Raw genomic sequence first — 14,618 nt, 5'->3', positions numbered from 1 at the left:
CCTGGGTTTGTATATTTTCCCGTTACTAGATGTAAGTCAAAACCTGCATAAAGCTACTGTCCTTCAGGGGAATAAGTCAATACGAGTTTTCCCTTAAAGGGCAATAACTCTATGCAAGTTTTGACTTAATAGCTAATAACATTAGCTGTACAGAGAGATGGCAGCTCTCCTGGTAGGAATCTTCAAGTAGATCTCTTTCAGGTTTCCAGGATCTTGCTTCATCTCCCCACCTTCCCCATTCCTGGCGTGATCTACATGTGAACCAACATAATGACAGCGTAAGCTGTAGTTATTGCCATATTATCGCTGTTGTTGGCATCATAATTATTAACAACCGCAGAGCATGTCTGAAGAACCACAGGATGACCACCTCAGCCTCATGTCCCTATGTCTCCACTGTTAACCTTGTTCAGATTCTTTTCAGAGTTGAGTTGACTTCAAAAACTAGACCAGGTTGCTTAAGCAGACAGTGTGAATGGTTCAGAATTTCTGGGTGAAAGATGGGAACTAAGGTCTTATTTGTGTCTGTTGCAGGATTTGTTAGGATTTGCATGGACGAGGATGGGAATGAGAAGAGGGTAAGTTCGTTTCTGTTGACTTTGAAAGAAAGATTAGAGATGTGTTTGGGGCTCTTGTTCCCACTGGTTAATTTTTCCTCCTTTGGTCTTAGTCCGGTGCTTCCTCTTACTATTATCTTGTTTTTGCGGGTCCATCTGTACATCTTGTGTTTTGCTTCCTGTCTCATATACAGGAGGCCTCCTTGCTGTGTAGGCCTGTGTTCAATTCTAGGGGTCAGTTGTCTGGCAGATGGGCTTAGAGTTGGAGTACCTCATCTTATTCCCTGCCTGAATCTGCTGTTTTCTTCTGCAGCCTGGGGATGTCTGGACCTTGCCAGACCAGTGCCACACCGTGACTTGCCAGCCAGATGGCCAGACCTTGCTGAAGAGTCATCGGGTCAACTGTGACCGGGGGCTGAGGCCTTCATGCCCTAACAGCCAGTCCCCTGTTAAAGTGGAAGAGACCTGTGGCTGCCGCTGGACCTGCCCCTGTGAGTCCTTTGCTTCTCCAGCCAGGGCAGCATCAAAGGGGCAGTGCTTTTAGCTTGGCTGTGCAGAAAAGTAGAGCAGGCACCCACCAGCCCAGAAGTACCCTTTCCCTCATCACCACATGCACAGTGAGTGCTACCTTCACTCACCTTCCTTTCCTCCTGTGCTCTTTGGACATGCATGCAGCCAGTCTCAGGGATCACCGCCCTCTTTCTCTGTCTTTGGAAGGCACTTCCCCAGGTTATGCATAACTGGAAGGAAGAATTGCTTTTCTGAGGTCAATGCTCAGCTTGGCTGTTGGCAAGTCAACCTTTAGGAATCTATGTATTCAGGGTATAGCAGTGGAAGTATAGCAGTGAGAGAGATGCTTCCAGAAAACTCTCCAACCACACCTATAGCAACAGTACATCACCAAGGCGGCCTGGATTAAGAGGAGGAAATATTTAAAGTCCATCTCATGTACACTTGTGGAGAGCATGTCATCCATGGGCTGGGTTAGCCTTCTGTCTCATGTTTGGGAGCAGTGACTGCTTATGGTGACCATGACTCAGCAGTGGATTGTAACCTTTATGCTGAACAGGCATAACTGGTGGGATGCAATCAAAACTGTATGTTATAGCTCATTCCCCCTTTAGAATTTATTTAGTGAGATAAATTTCCCTCTTGGTCTAGGTGAAAACTCCACCAGACTTTAGGTTTCTTCTGTTTATTCATAAAGAATTCTATAGTTACTTTGTCAGAAGACAAAGTCTCAGTTGATAACTAGATACCCACTCTTGTGTAATAATCAAAACTTTGAATTTGATTAGAGTTAAAACACCTCCCAGTTCCAATTTGGGCTGACTGCCTCTGGGAAGGAGGGTATAGTCAGCTTTCCTCTGTACAAAGAGCTTTGCCTTTTGTGATTAAAAGCATATCCTGGAAATTACTCGATGTCATTTCAAAGAGAGCTTCCTAATACTTCACTGTGTACCATAGGTTACCCAACTGTTCTTCTATGGATGTGTATTTAGGCTGTTTCCAGTGTTTTGTAATGACAAGCAATGCTGCAATGAGTAAACCTGAACATACGAATTTTCATATGGTTGGAGGTGTGTCTTCAGGGTAGATTCCTAGAAGTGAGATTCTTGGGTCAAAAGATAAGTGCATATGAAGTTCCCCTTAGACATTCCCAGATTCTCCTCTAACAGGTGAGATGTGGTTGTGCAAAACTGGAATGTCCATCAGTTTGGTTTTCGATCAGCGAGGTATGAGAGTGCATGCTTCTCCACGGCCTTGCTGAGTGTGTTGTTACAGTTTTTATTTATTTTTTTGCAAATTTCTTACTTTTCAGGAAAGAAATAGTATCTCAGTGTACTTGAAATTCATTTATCTAATGATGAGTGAGGTTAAACATTTTTTCATATGTTTAATTGCCATTTTTTGGTCTAATTTTGTGAATTTTCTGCTCATGCCTTTCCCCATTTTCCCATTAGAAGAGTTGTGATAAGAAACACATGAGATCTACCCTATTAATAAATTTTCCAGTGTACAATACAATATTGTTAGCTATTTGCAAGTTGTTGTACAGCAGATCTCTAGAAGTTTTTGTTTTGTGTGACTGAAACTATGCCCATTGAACAGCAACTTCCCATTTTCCCCTTCCTCTAGCCCCCGCAACCACCATTCTGCTTTTTGCTTCTATGAATTTGACGATTTTAGATACCTCCTATAAGTGGATTCATGCAGTAGTTATCCTTCTGTGACTGGCTCATTTCACTTAGCTTAATGTCCTCCAAGTTCATCTGTGTTGTGGCATATGAAAGGATTTCCTTCTTTCTGAAGACTGAATAGTATTCCATTGCATGTATATACCACATTTTCTTTATCCATTTGTCCACTGATGTGCATTTGGATTATTTCTAACTCTTGGCTATTGTGAATAATGTTGCAGTGAATGTGGAAGTGTATGAGTACCTTTTTGAGATCCCGATTTCAATGCTTTTGGATGAATACCCAGAAGTGGGATTACTGGGTCATATGCTAATACCAGTTTTAATTTTTTGAGGAACCTTCTTACTGTTTTCTGTAGTGGCGACACCACTTTACATTCCTACTATCAATGCACAAGGGTTTCAATTTCTTCACATTCTTGTTAACATTTGGTATTTCCTGGTGTGTGTGTGTGTGTGTGTGTGTGTGTGTGTGTGTGTGTGTGTTTGATAATGGCCATTCTAGCACGTATGAGGTGATACCTCATTATGGTTTTGATTTGCATTTCCCTGATGATCAGTAATGTTGGATATTTTTTCATATAATTGAGTTTTTGGATGTCTCTTTGGATGAATGTCTTTTCAAGTCCTTTGCTCATTTTTAAATTGGGTTATTTCCTTTTTTTTTTTTGCTATTGAGTTGTATGAGTTCCTAATATATTTTGGATATTAACCCTTTATCAAATGTACGGTTTGCAAATATTTTCTTCCATTCTGTAGGCTGCCTTTTTATTCTGTTGATTGTTTCTTTGGCTGCACAGAAGCTTTTTGGTTTGATGTAGTCCCACTTGTCTATTTTTGCTTTTGTTGCCTTGTTTTTGGCAACGATATCCAAGAAATCGTCGCCAAGACCAATGTTGCAAAGTTCTTGTGTTTTCTTTTAGGAGTTTTATAATTTCAGGTTTTACATATCAGTGTTTAAGTTTGATTTTGGGTTGACTTTGTGTATGATATAAGGGTCCAATTTCATTCTTTTTCATGTGGACAGGTCATTGTTAGTGTATTGAAACAAATGGTTTCGTATGTTGATTTTGTATTCTGCAACTGAATTTGTTTCAACTTCACTGAATTTGCTAACAAATTTTTGGTGAAATCTTTAGAGTTTTCTATGCATATGATCATGTCATCTGCAAATGGAGATAATTTTACTTCTTTTTTGATTTGGGTGATGTTCATATCTTCTTGATTCATTGCTCTAGCTAAGACTTCTCGTACTATGTTGAATAGAAGTGGTGAGAGTGGGCATCCTTGCCGTCTTCCTGATTAGAGGAAAAGCTTTTAGTTTTGCACTATTCGGTGTGATGTTAGCTGTGGTATTTTCATTAATGGCCTTTATTTTGTTGAGGTAATTTCCTTCTATTCTTAGTTTGTTGAATGTTTTAATCATGAAATGGTGTTTGAATATTGACAAATGCTTTATCTGTATCTATTGACATGATAGTATGATTTTTATCCTTTGTTCTGGTAATGCTGTGTATCACCTTTATTGATTTTTAGACGTTGAGCCATTCTCCTATCTGAGGGATAAATCCCACTCTGTCAGAGTGTATTATCCTTTGATTGTGCTGTTTAATTCAGTTTGCTTTCATTTTGTTGAGAATTTTTGCATCTGTGTTCATCAGGAATATTGACTTGTAGTTTTTTTTAAATGTAAAGTCTTTGGCTTTGGTATCAGGGTAATTCTGGCTTCATAAAGTAGGTTTCCCACTTCAGTGTTTTGGAAGAGTGTGAGAAAGATTGGCATTAATTCTTCTTTAAATCTTTGGTAGAATTATCCAGTGAAAGCATCTGAGCTCTTATTTGTTGAGAGATTATGATTACTAATTTGATCTCCTTACTAATGATGGGGCTGTTCAGATTTTCTGTTTATTCATCATTCAGGCTTGGTAGGTTGTATGTTTCAGGGATTTATTCATTTCTTTAGGTTATCCAATTTGTTAGTGTGTAGTTGTTCATAGTAGTCTCTTACTAACCTTTTTATTTCTGCGCTATCAATTGTAATGTAAGCTCTTCTATTTCTGATTTTATTTATTTGAGTCTTCTCTTTTTGTCTTGGTTAATCTAGCTAAAGGTTTGTTAATTTTGTTGACCTTTAAAAAACCAATTCTAAGTTTTATTGATATTTTGTATTCTATATTTCATTTATTTTTCCTCAAATCTTTATTATTTCCTTCCTTCTACTAACTTACGGCTTAGTTTATTCATTTTCTAGTTCCTTACATTGTAAAATTAGGTTATTTGTTTGAGATCTTTCTTACTGTAGACATTTACTGCTGTAAACTTTCCTTTTATTGCTTTTGCTGTTTCCCATAAGCTTTGCTATGTTGTACTTTAGTTTTTGTTTTTCTCAAAATATTTTCTGATTTTTCTTTTGATTTCTTCTTTGACCCATTGGTTGTTCAAGAGTGTTTTTTAATTTCCACATATTTGAGAACTTTCTGAAATTATTTCTATTAGCAATGTCTCATTTTATTCTGTTGTCAGAAAAGATACTTGGTATGATTTTAGTCTCCTTAAATTTGTTAAGATTTGTTTCGTGGGCTAGCATGTGAACTATTCTGGAGACTGTTCTATGTGTGTTTGAGAAGAATGTATAATTTGCTGTTGTTGGGTAGAATGTTCTGTATTTGTTTGATAGGTCCACTTGGGCCATAGTGTTATTTGAGTTCTCTGTTTCCTTATTGATCTTCTGTCTGGATTTTTTATCCATTATTGAAAGTGAGATATTAAAATCTCTCACTATTATGTTGTTCTATATTTATCATCACTTCTGTCAATATTTGCTTCTTATATTTGTGTGCTTTAATGTTGGATGCAATGTACTTATAATTATATCTTCCTGGTGAATTGATGCATTTATCACTATATAATGTCCGTTTTTTTGTCTCTTGTAACCATCTTTGACTTGAAGTTTAATTGTCTAAGTATGGTTACCTGTGCTGTCTTTTAGTTAACATTGGCATGAAATATCTTTTTCCATCTTCTCACTTTAAACCTATGTGCATTCTTAAATCTAAAGTGAGTCTCTCTCTTGTAGACAGCACATAGTTGGATCTTGTTTTATATTTTATTTATTTATTTACTTAATTTATTTAGATGGAGTCTTGCTCTGTTGCCCAGGCTGGAGTGCAATGACTCGATCTCAGCTCACTGCAACCTCTGCCTCCTGAGTTCAAGTGATTCTCCTCCCTCAGCCTCCTAAGTAGCTGGAACTACAAGCACGTGCCACCATGCCTGGCTAATTTTTTGTATTTTTAGTAGAGACGGGCTTTCACCATGTTAGCCAGGATGGTCTCGATCTCCTGATCTCTCATGATCTGCCTACCTCAGCCTCCTAAAGTGCTGGGATCACAGACATGAGCCACCACACCTGGCTGTTTTATTTTATTTTTAAAAATTCATTTCAGCCACTTCATAGCTTTTGATTGGAGAGTTTATTTTATTTATACTTTAGCTATGGATAGGGAAGGACTTACTGTTGCCATTTTGGTAATTATTTTCAGTCAGTCTTGTAGCTTTTTTGTCCCTCTTTTCTACTCTTCCTGCCCTTCTTTGTGTTTCATTGATTTTTTTGGGTAATGATGAGATTTGATTCCTTCCTCATTTCCTTTTGTGTATCTTCTATAGATATTTTCTTTGTGGTTACCATGAAGCTTACATAAAACAGCCTATACTTATAACAGTCTATTCTAAGCTTATAACAACTTAATTTCAATTGCACACAAAAACTCTACTCTTTTACTGCCTCTCCCCCACTTTATGTTATTGATGTCACAAATTATATTTTTTAATGTTGTGTATTCATTAACTGATTTTTATAGTGATAGTTATTTTTATAACTTTGTCTTTTAAGTACTATACCAGAATTCAAAGATTTACACATTGTCATTATAGTATTAAAATATTCTATATTTGTTTATATATTTACCTTTACCAGGAGTTTTACCTTTCATATGTTTTCATGTTGCTGCCTAGCATTCTTTTATTTCAACATGATGGACTCCCTTTAGCATTTCTTATAAGGCAGGTATAGTGGTGATGAACTCTTTCAGCTTTTGTGCACATGAGAAAGTCTTTATTTCCCCTCTATTTTTGAAAGACAGTTTTGCTAGAGAGAGTATTCTTGGCTGCCCGTTGTTTTCTTTTGAATAGATCATCCATCTCCCTTCTGGCCTGCAAGGTTTCTGCTGAGAAATTTGTTAATAGTCTCATCGTGGCCCCCTTTTATATGAAAGGTTGCTTTTCTCTTGCTGCTTTCAAAATTCTGTTTTTGTCTTTGACTTTTGACAAATTGATTATAATATATCTTGTAGCGGACTTCTTTAAATTCATTCTAGTTGGAGTCTTTTGGGCTTCTTGAAGCTGGATGTCTATTTTCTTCCCTAAATTTGTTCATTATTTCTACTTTCCATTGGGTTTTAATCTTATTCGTTATGTTAAATATTTGAACTATTAGCTCATTATCTGTGATATAGGTTGCAGTACTATTTATTGACATGTTAATATTTGCCCCAGTGATGTGAGATAAGACTTAATAATAATCATAAATCAAATTTTCATATGTGCATGGGCTTATTTCTGAACTTTTTTTCTGATTCCACTTGTTGTAAGCTATTCATATACCAAAACCACATTGTCTTAATTACCACACTGTCTTAATTAGAGGAAATACCTCTAATATTTTGTCATTAAAGGCTTTATGGTATGTTTTATTGTCTGGTAGCACTAGTACCTCCGCATAGCTTTATTCTAAAGTGTTTTCCTGGCTATTCTTTTATGTTTGTTTTTTCCGTATAGACTTTAGTGTCAACTTGTTTACCTCCATAAAAAGTTTGTTGGTATTTTTATTGGAATTGCATTAAATTTATACATTAACTTTGGGAGAACTGGCATTTTTATGATGTTAAATCATCCTATCCAAGAACAAGTTTGTCCACTTATTCAAGCTGACTTGTCTGTCTTCTAGAAGTGTTTTCAGGTGTATTCATTTGGGTTTTGCATATTTCTTGCTAAGTTTATTCCAAGTATTGAATCTTCCTTGTTGCAATTGTAAATGAGACTTTTTTCTTCTCCATTATGTTCTTTAACTACTTATTATTTGTGTATATAAAGGGTATTGATATCAATATATATAACATATATATATCTGTATATGTTAATTCCATATCCTATAGCTTTACTGAATTCTTTTATTATTGAGTTAGTTTTATCATGGATTCTCTAGGGTTTTCTGGGTATGATGGTGTGTCATTTGCAAATAGAAATGTTTTTCTTTTTTGTCAATTTTTGTGCCTCCAATTAATTTCTCTTGCATAATTCCATTAATAAACTTTTTAGTACAATGTTGAATAGCAGTGGAGTATCTTGCACACACACACGCACACACACACGTGCACACACATTATCATGTATTTTATCATATTATGAAAGTATCCCTCAATTCTCATTTTTGAGTGTTTTTTTGTCAAGAGTGATTGTGGAATTTTGGTGTTGGTGAAGGCTTTTTCAGCATCTATGGAGATAATCTCTTGATTTTTTTTCTTTAAATATATTGATATGGTATATTATTTGAAGGAATTTCCTAATGTTGATCCCACTTGGCTATGCTTTGTTATTTTCATAATGTGGTGTTGGATTCTGTTTGGTAATATTTTATTTAGTACATTGGTTTTGACATTCATAAGTACTTTTGGTCTGCAATTTTAACACTACTTATTTAAATTTTCAGTAATATACATATAACATAAAATTTATCCTTTTAACTATTTTTAAGTATATATCCAGTGACATTACCATGAGGTCAGGAGATTGAGACCAGCCTGGCTAACACACGGTGAAACCCCGTCTCTACTAAAAATACAAAAAATTAGCCGGGCGTGGTGGCAGGCGCCTGTAGTCCCAGCTACTCGGGAGGCTGAGGCAGGAGAATGGTGTGAACTTGGGAGGCGGAGCTTGCAGTGAGCTGAGATCACGCCATTGCACTCCAGCCTGGGCAACAGAGCGAGACTCCGTCTCAAAAAAAAAAAAAAGAGAGAAAGAAAATCCACATTGTTGTGCAACCATCACCACCATCCATTGCCAGAACTTCTTTCATCTTGTGAAACTGAAATGCTTTATTCATTAGACAATGATACCCCATTTCCCCCTTCCTCCAGCCCCTGGCAACAACCATTTTGCTTTTTGTTTCTCTGAATGAGACTACTCTAAACACCTCTTTTGAGTGGAATTATGCATTTTTCCTATTGGGACTGGCTTATTCTGCTTAGCATAATGTCTTCAAGGTTCATCCATGTTGTCATCCTTTGTGTTTGGTTGATTTTTTTTTTTTTTTGTAGTGAAACATTTTAACTCCCGTTTCCTTTCTCTTGTGTATATTCTATAACTATTTTCTTTATGGCTACCATGGGGATTACATTTAACATCCTAAAGTTATAACGCTGTACTTTGAATTTATACCAGCTCAACTTTGGTAACAGACAAAACTCTGCTCTTATACAGCTCTATCCCCACACTCTTTCAGTTATTGATGTCATAAAAATTACATCTTTATACATTGTGTGTTCAAAAACATAGACATATATAAATTTTAATGCATTAGTCTCTTAAATCATGTAGAAAACAAAAAGTGAAGTCACAAACTAAGATTACAATAATATCCAGAACTTTTTTGGTTCCTTTTTATGATTTCAGTTTCTTTATTGAAATTTCCATTCGGTTCATACATCATTTTCTTGATTTTGTCTACATCTTCTTTTAGCTCTTTGATAATTTTTAAGACAGTTGTTTTAAAGTCTTTCTTCAGTAAGTCTACCATCTGGTCTTTCTCAGGGATAGTTTCTGTTCATTTACTACATGAGACAGATTCTGCCAATGCTATTGTTGTCTAGGTGGGGAGACAGATATTTGGTGCTTCTTACTCCACCATCTTCCCCGTCTCCCACCCTGTAGGTTTTTTGTTTTTTTTTGTGGTGGGGGAATACTGTCTTGATCTGGTGTAGATATTGGTGTTAAAACTGGTTTCATTAAAAGCTTTAAGAAGTTTTCTCTCCTTTTCAGTACTCTGGAACAATTTATGGAGCATCAGGCTATCAGGTCTTTGGAAGTTTAGGAAAATTTCCTTGTGAAATCATTTGGGGTTGGTATTTTGTTTTTTGTTTCTTTTTTTTGGTGGAGTAACTTTCTTTAATTCCTACTAACTTACTCTAATTCTTCCATGTAAATTGGTGTGCTTAAGATTTGTCTTTTATCTACAGGAGTTAATTTTGTTAATCTCCATTTTCCTAGAAATTTATCCATTTCATCTAGATTTTCACATTTACTGTATAGAGGTCTTCAAAGTAGTCTTTTTTTTAAACTAAAATTTTGTTTATTGTTTGTATATACTCTAGGGTACAAGTAAAATTTTCACAGTAATCTTTTATAATATTAAAAATTCTTTTTAAATAGTGATTTTCTTTTGTCATTTGTTAATTTATATATGTCTATTATCTTTTTTCTTGATCAAATTAACTCATGATTTGTCTTTCTGGATTTTTTTAAAAATCAGGATTTCAATTTATTAATTATGTTTACTGTTTTTATATTCTCTACTTTATTGATTTCTGCTTTTATCCTTGCTATTTTATGACTTCTTTCCTTGAATTTTCTTTTAGTTTACCTTTTGTGCTTTTCTATTTAATTGGAACTGGGAATTGCATTCATTTTCATTGTTTTATTTTTATTGACAGAAATGTTTACTGTAATGAATTTTCCTAGGATCACTTTATATGTATCCCAATGAGTCTGATATGTAGTATATTTATTATCATTATTTTCTAAAGAAATTCTGTACTATCTGTTTTTATTGTCCCTTTCACCCAGGATTTATATCATAAATTTAAAAAATTTCCAAATGTAAAGATCTTTTTAAACAATAATTTAAAAATTTTTAATTTTACTATACTCTGACGAGAGTATCTGTAATAGTTCTACTTTGTGGAAGTTACTGTTATTTTCTTCGTGATCTAATACATGATCAATTTTTGTGAAGGTGTATTCTCTATTATCAGGTGTAGAGTATGAGATCCCTCGCTGTCTTCCTGTCACCCCTCCATGAGAACTACATATTTTGATTTTAATGTTTGTCTTCTATAGTCTTACTTACCTTTTCCCCATTTTATCTAACTGGTTCTGAAAGGGATGTCTAAAAGTATCCTGTTATTAGTTTGTCTACCAATGTCTCCTTGCTTCTCCTATAGTTTTTGCTCTATGGAGATGGTTGCTGTGTTGTCTGGTGCGTAGATATTCACAGCTGTTATGGCTTCATTGTGAATTATACTGTTCAGAATGCTCTTATTAGTCACATTTAATCCTTTTTTTGGCTAGAATTTTACTTTGTCTGATATCAAAATCTCCATCCCTGTTTTCTTATTGTTTGATATCCTTTGTCTGTCCCTTTACTTTAGCCTTTCTGAATTTTAGTTACATAGCAATAGTTGGGTCTTGCCTTTGAGCCGAATTGAAAACCTTTTTGTTTTAGTAGACAAGTTAAGCCCATTCTCATTTATTGCCATCTTGTGTTTGATCTTCTTTCATCATTATATTTTATAATTGTTTGTTATATATTTTTCATTTATAAATGTGGTGATATGTTAAGGTGTCTAGGAAGGTTTATGCTTTTGTTCCTGTCATTACCTTTGAAGTTATACCTTTCTAAAATGCCTTCAGGCCCATATTTTTAAATCTAAGCATTCATTAAGCAGTTTTTCAGTTTTTAATAGCATTCTTTAACTTCTACCTGTGGCTATCCAACAATCAGTGAGGTTATTCTAACTTTTCTTATTCCCTCCCCTCTCCTCCCATTGTCGAGTTCTATTATTTCTACTGTCACAGCATATAACATTTGCACATTAGTCTTCCATTCTTCCTTTGTTTTAGTTTTAGATCTATGACTATATAAATAAAAATGCTCACTTTAGTTGTTTTGTTAACATTTCCTAGTCATCTCTTAGTTGGAGGAAATGTTCTCTAGTAGATTTCTTTTTTTTTTTTTTTTGAGGCAGAGTCTCGCTCTGTGGCTGGAGTGCAGAGGCGCGATCTCTGCTCACTGCAAGCTCCGCCTCCTGGGTTCACGCCATTCTGCTGCCTCAGCCTCCCGAGTACCTGGGACTACAGGTGCCCGCCACCACGCCCGGCTAATTTTTTGTATTTTTTTTTTTTTGGTAGAGACGGGGTTTCACCGTGTTAGCCAGGATGGTCTCCATCACCTGACCTCGTGATCCACCCGCCTCGGCCTCCCAAAGTTCTGGGATTACAGGCGTGAGCCACCGCGCCCGGCTCTCTAGTAGATATCTTAAGAAGGGCTTATGGGTACAGAATTCCATTAATTCCTATGTATTTAAAACTATTTTTCTATAGTATTGATGCTAGAAGGGCACCTTGGCTGAATACAGAATTCTTGATTCACATTTTCTTTCACTAAATTTCTGAAAAATGCTGCTCCATTGTTGCCTTGCTTTGTATATTGCTTTTGAAAATTCTGATACCAATATAATTCTTTTGTCCTTGTAAATTATTTGATCTTTTTGCCTGAAGGCCTGGAAAATTTTTTCTTTATGTTTGAAGTCTAATAGTGTACTGTAATATGTCTCAGAGTTGACTGTTTTGGATTAATTTTTCCGGACATCTGGCACATGACTCCCATACATAGCTTTGGTTCTTTTTTGATTTCCAGAATGTTTTCATGAGTTATATTCTTTAAGTGTTAGTTCTGTTCCATTGTTTTGTTTTCTCTTTTAAGACTCCATTTTTTCTCCTGTCTTACATTTTCATTACTGTCTCTTTGCCCTTTATACTTTCTTCATTAACTCATTTTCATTCTCTTGATTGGTTTTTTTGCTTTTCTCTGATGCTCTTTATTAAATTTTTATTTTGATGTCATCTTCCTTGGGTACTTATAATTTAGTCTTTATTTCAGAGTTGACTTTGCACTTTTATTACCCACCCCCACCAAGTTCACTGAGTTCTATTTTTATTTATTCTTGTCTTTGTTCATTTCTCTTCTTAGTTTTTGAAATTCTGATTCAAGGTGCTTTTCATTTGTGCAGATGTTTGAGTATATTTAATTCAGTTTGAGTATTGTCTCATAGTTTTCTTCTATGTCATAACATTTTGTTTTTTGTTTTTTCCTTTTTGTGGAATTTTCATTAGATGTGGAGTGTTGGTTCTCATTTTCTGATCTTTTGAAGAAGCTTTTATGGACTTGCTTAATCTGTTCATTTTGTGAATTTTGGGTTTTACAAGATTTCTGGTTCAGTGACCTTCCTTTCTATTAGTATAGAAAAGTCATTTCCTTAGTGGTGTGTGTGTGTGTGTGTGTGTGTGTGTGTGTGTGTATGTGTGTACATGTGGATCCTGAAGGATTGTGTGGCCTCTGATTTTTCAGGTTTTTCTGGACCCTGACTTTCCCGTTTGCTTTATTTTTATGTCTCCAGTCACTTTCCAAGCACCTTTCCATTTCTTTTTGCTCCCAGTCCCCTTGAAACTATGCTTTTCAGGTTGTCACCAAATATTGCGTGTGTTTTTAGCACCTGCTCTGGTCTGTTGGGATACTTCAAAATATTTTTGCCCTTAGGATAGGCTTTTCTTTCTGGTGGTAGTGGTGGTTATAGAGAAATTTTAGGCTTGCTGCCCACTCTCTTCTCTCTTCTTTTCAGTTTTCCTTGGATTGTCCTTGCTCATGACAAAGGCTAACAGTTAGAGGATGAGGGATTTTTGCTGGGTGGGATTTGGTGTTTTTTCTCTTTTACTTTATTTACAGCTGTTTTAAAGTTTGGATGTTTTTGGCTGGGGGCAGTGGCTCACGCCTGTAATCCCAGCACTTTGGGAGGTCAAGGCAGATCACGAGGTCAGGAGTTCGAGACCAGCCTGGCCAACATGGTGAAACTCTGTCTCCACTAAAAATACAAAAGTTAGCCAGGTGTGGTGGCGCATGCCTGTAATCCTAGCTACTCGGGAGGCTGAGGCAGGAGAATCGCCTGAACCCAGGGAGGTGGAGGTTGCAGTGAGCCGAGATTGCGCCATTGCGCTCCAGCCTTGGTGACAAGAGTGACACTTCTCTTGGAAAAAAAATAAAAATAAAAATAAATAAAATTTGGGTATTTTCTTGTTTTCTAGTTATGCTGAAGGCATGCTTTCTTCATAGTAATTTAATTTGTTCTTATTGTTCTTCATTGTGTTCAGAGGATATATATCTCCCTACATATTTATTTGCCTTGTGGTTTATTTTATTCTCATGACCGTTGGGGCTGGCTCCTTGACTTGACCATATATATATATATATATATTTTTTTTTTTTTTTTTTCTGAGATGGAGTCTCGGAGTCTCGGCTCACTGCAAGCTCTGCCTCCCGAGTTCATGCCAGTCTCCTGCCTCAGCCTCCCGAGTAGCTGGGACTACAGGTGCCCGCCACCATGCCCGGCTAATTTTTTGTATTTTTAGTAGAGTTGGGGTTTCACCATGTTAGCCAGGATGGTCTCGATCTCCTGACCTTGTGATCCGCCTGCCTCAGCCCTCCAAAGTGCTGAGATTACAGGTGTGAGCCACCGCGCCCGGCCAACTTGACAATATTAATAGCTGAAGTATTAGGGCCCACTTTGGCTACCTGGATGTCTTTTTGAACATTTGCGTTTTGCTAACAATTCACTTTAGTATCTGATATCATTACATTTTGACAATCAGCCAAAAGTTTTAATATAATATTCAATCACAAATATTTGCATTGTCACTTGGAAAGATAATGAGTAAGAAGATGTTGAAGAAAAGGAGAGAGATGAGATAAAGT

At 36.0% G+C, this 14,618-nt stretch overlaps 1 protein-coding gene across 1 annotated transcript in view; it reads left to right on the top strand.

Annotated features, from left to right (window-relative positions):
* VWF (von Willebrand factor) overlaps positions 1–14,618 on the top strand; it is a 176,004-nt gene that overhangs the window by 112,375 nt on the left and 49,011 nt on the right. Inside the window, exons 33-34 of the mRNA XM_003820327.5 lie at positions 535–578; positions 871–1,048. Of these exons, the coding sequence (XP_003820375.3) occupies positions 535–578; positions 871–1,048 (222 nt within the window). The remainder of the gene's footprint in view (positions 1–534; positions 579–870; positions 1,049–14,618) is intronic.

This window comes from Pan paniscus, chromosome 10 (assembly GCF_029289425.2).
Source record: "Pan paniscus chromosome 10, NHGRI_mPanPan1-v2.0_pri, whole genome shotgun sequence".
NCBI lineage: Eukaryota > Metazoa > Chordata > Mammalia > Primates > Hominidae > Pan > Pan paniscus.
This window is presented reverse-complemented; position numbering and strand designations above follow the sequence as displayed.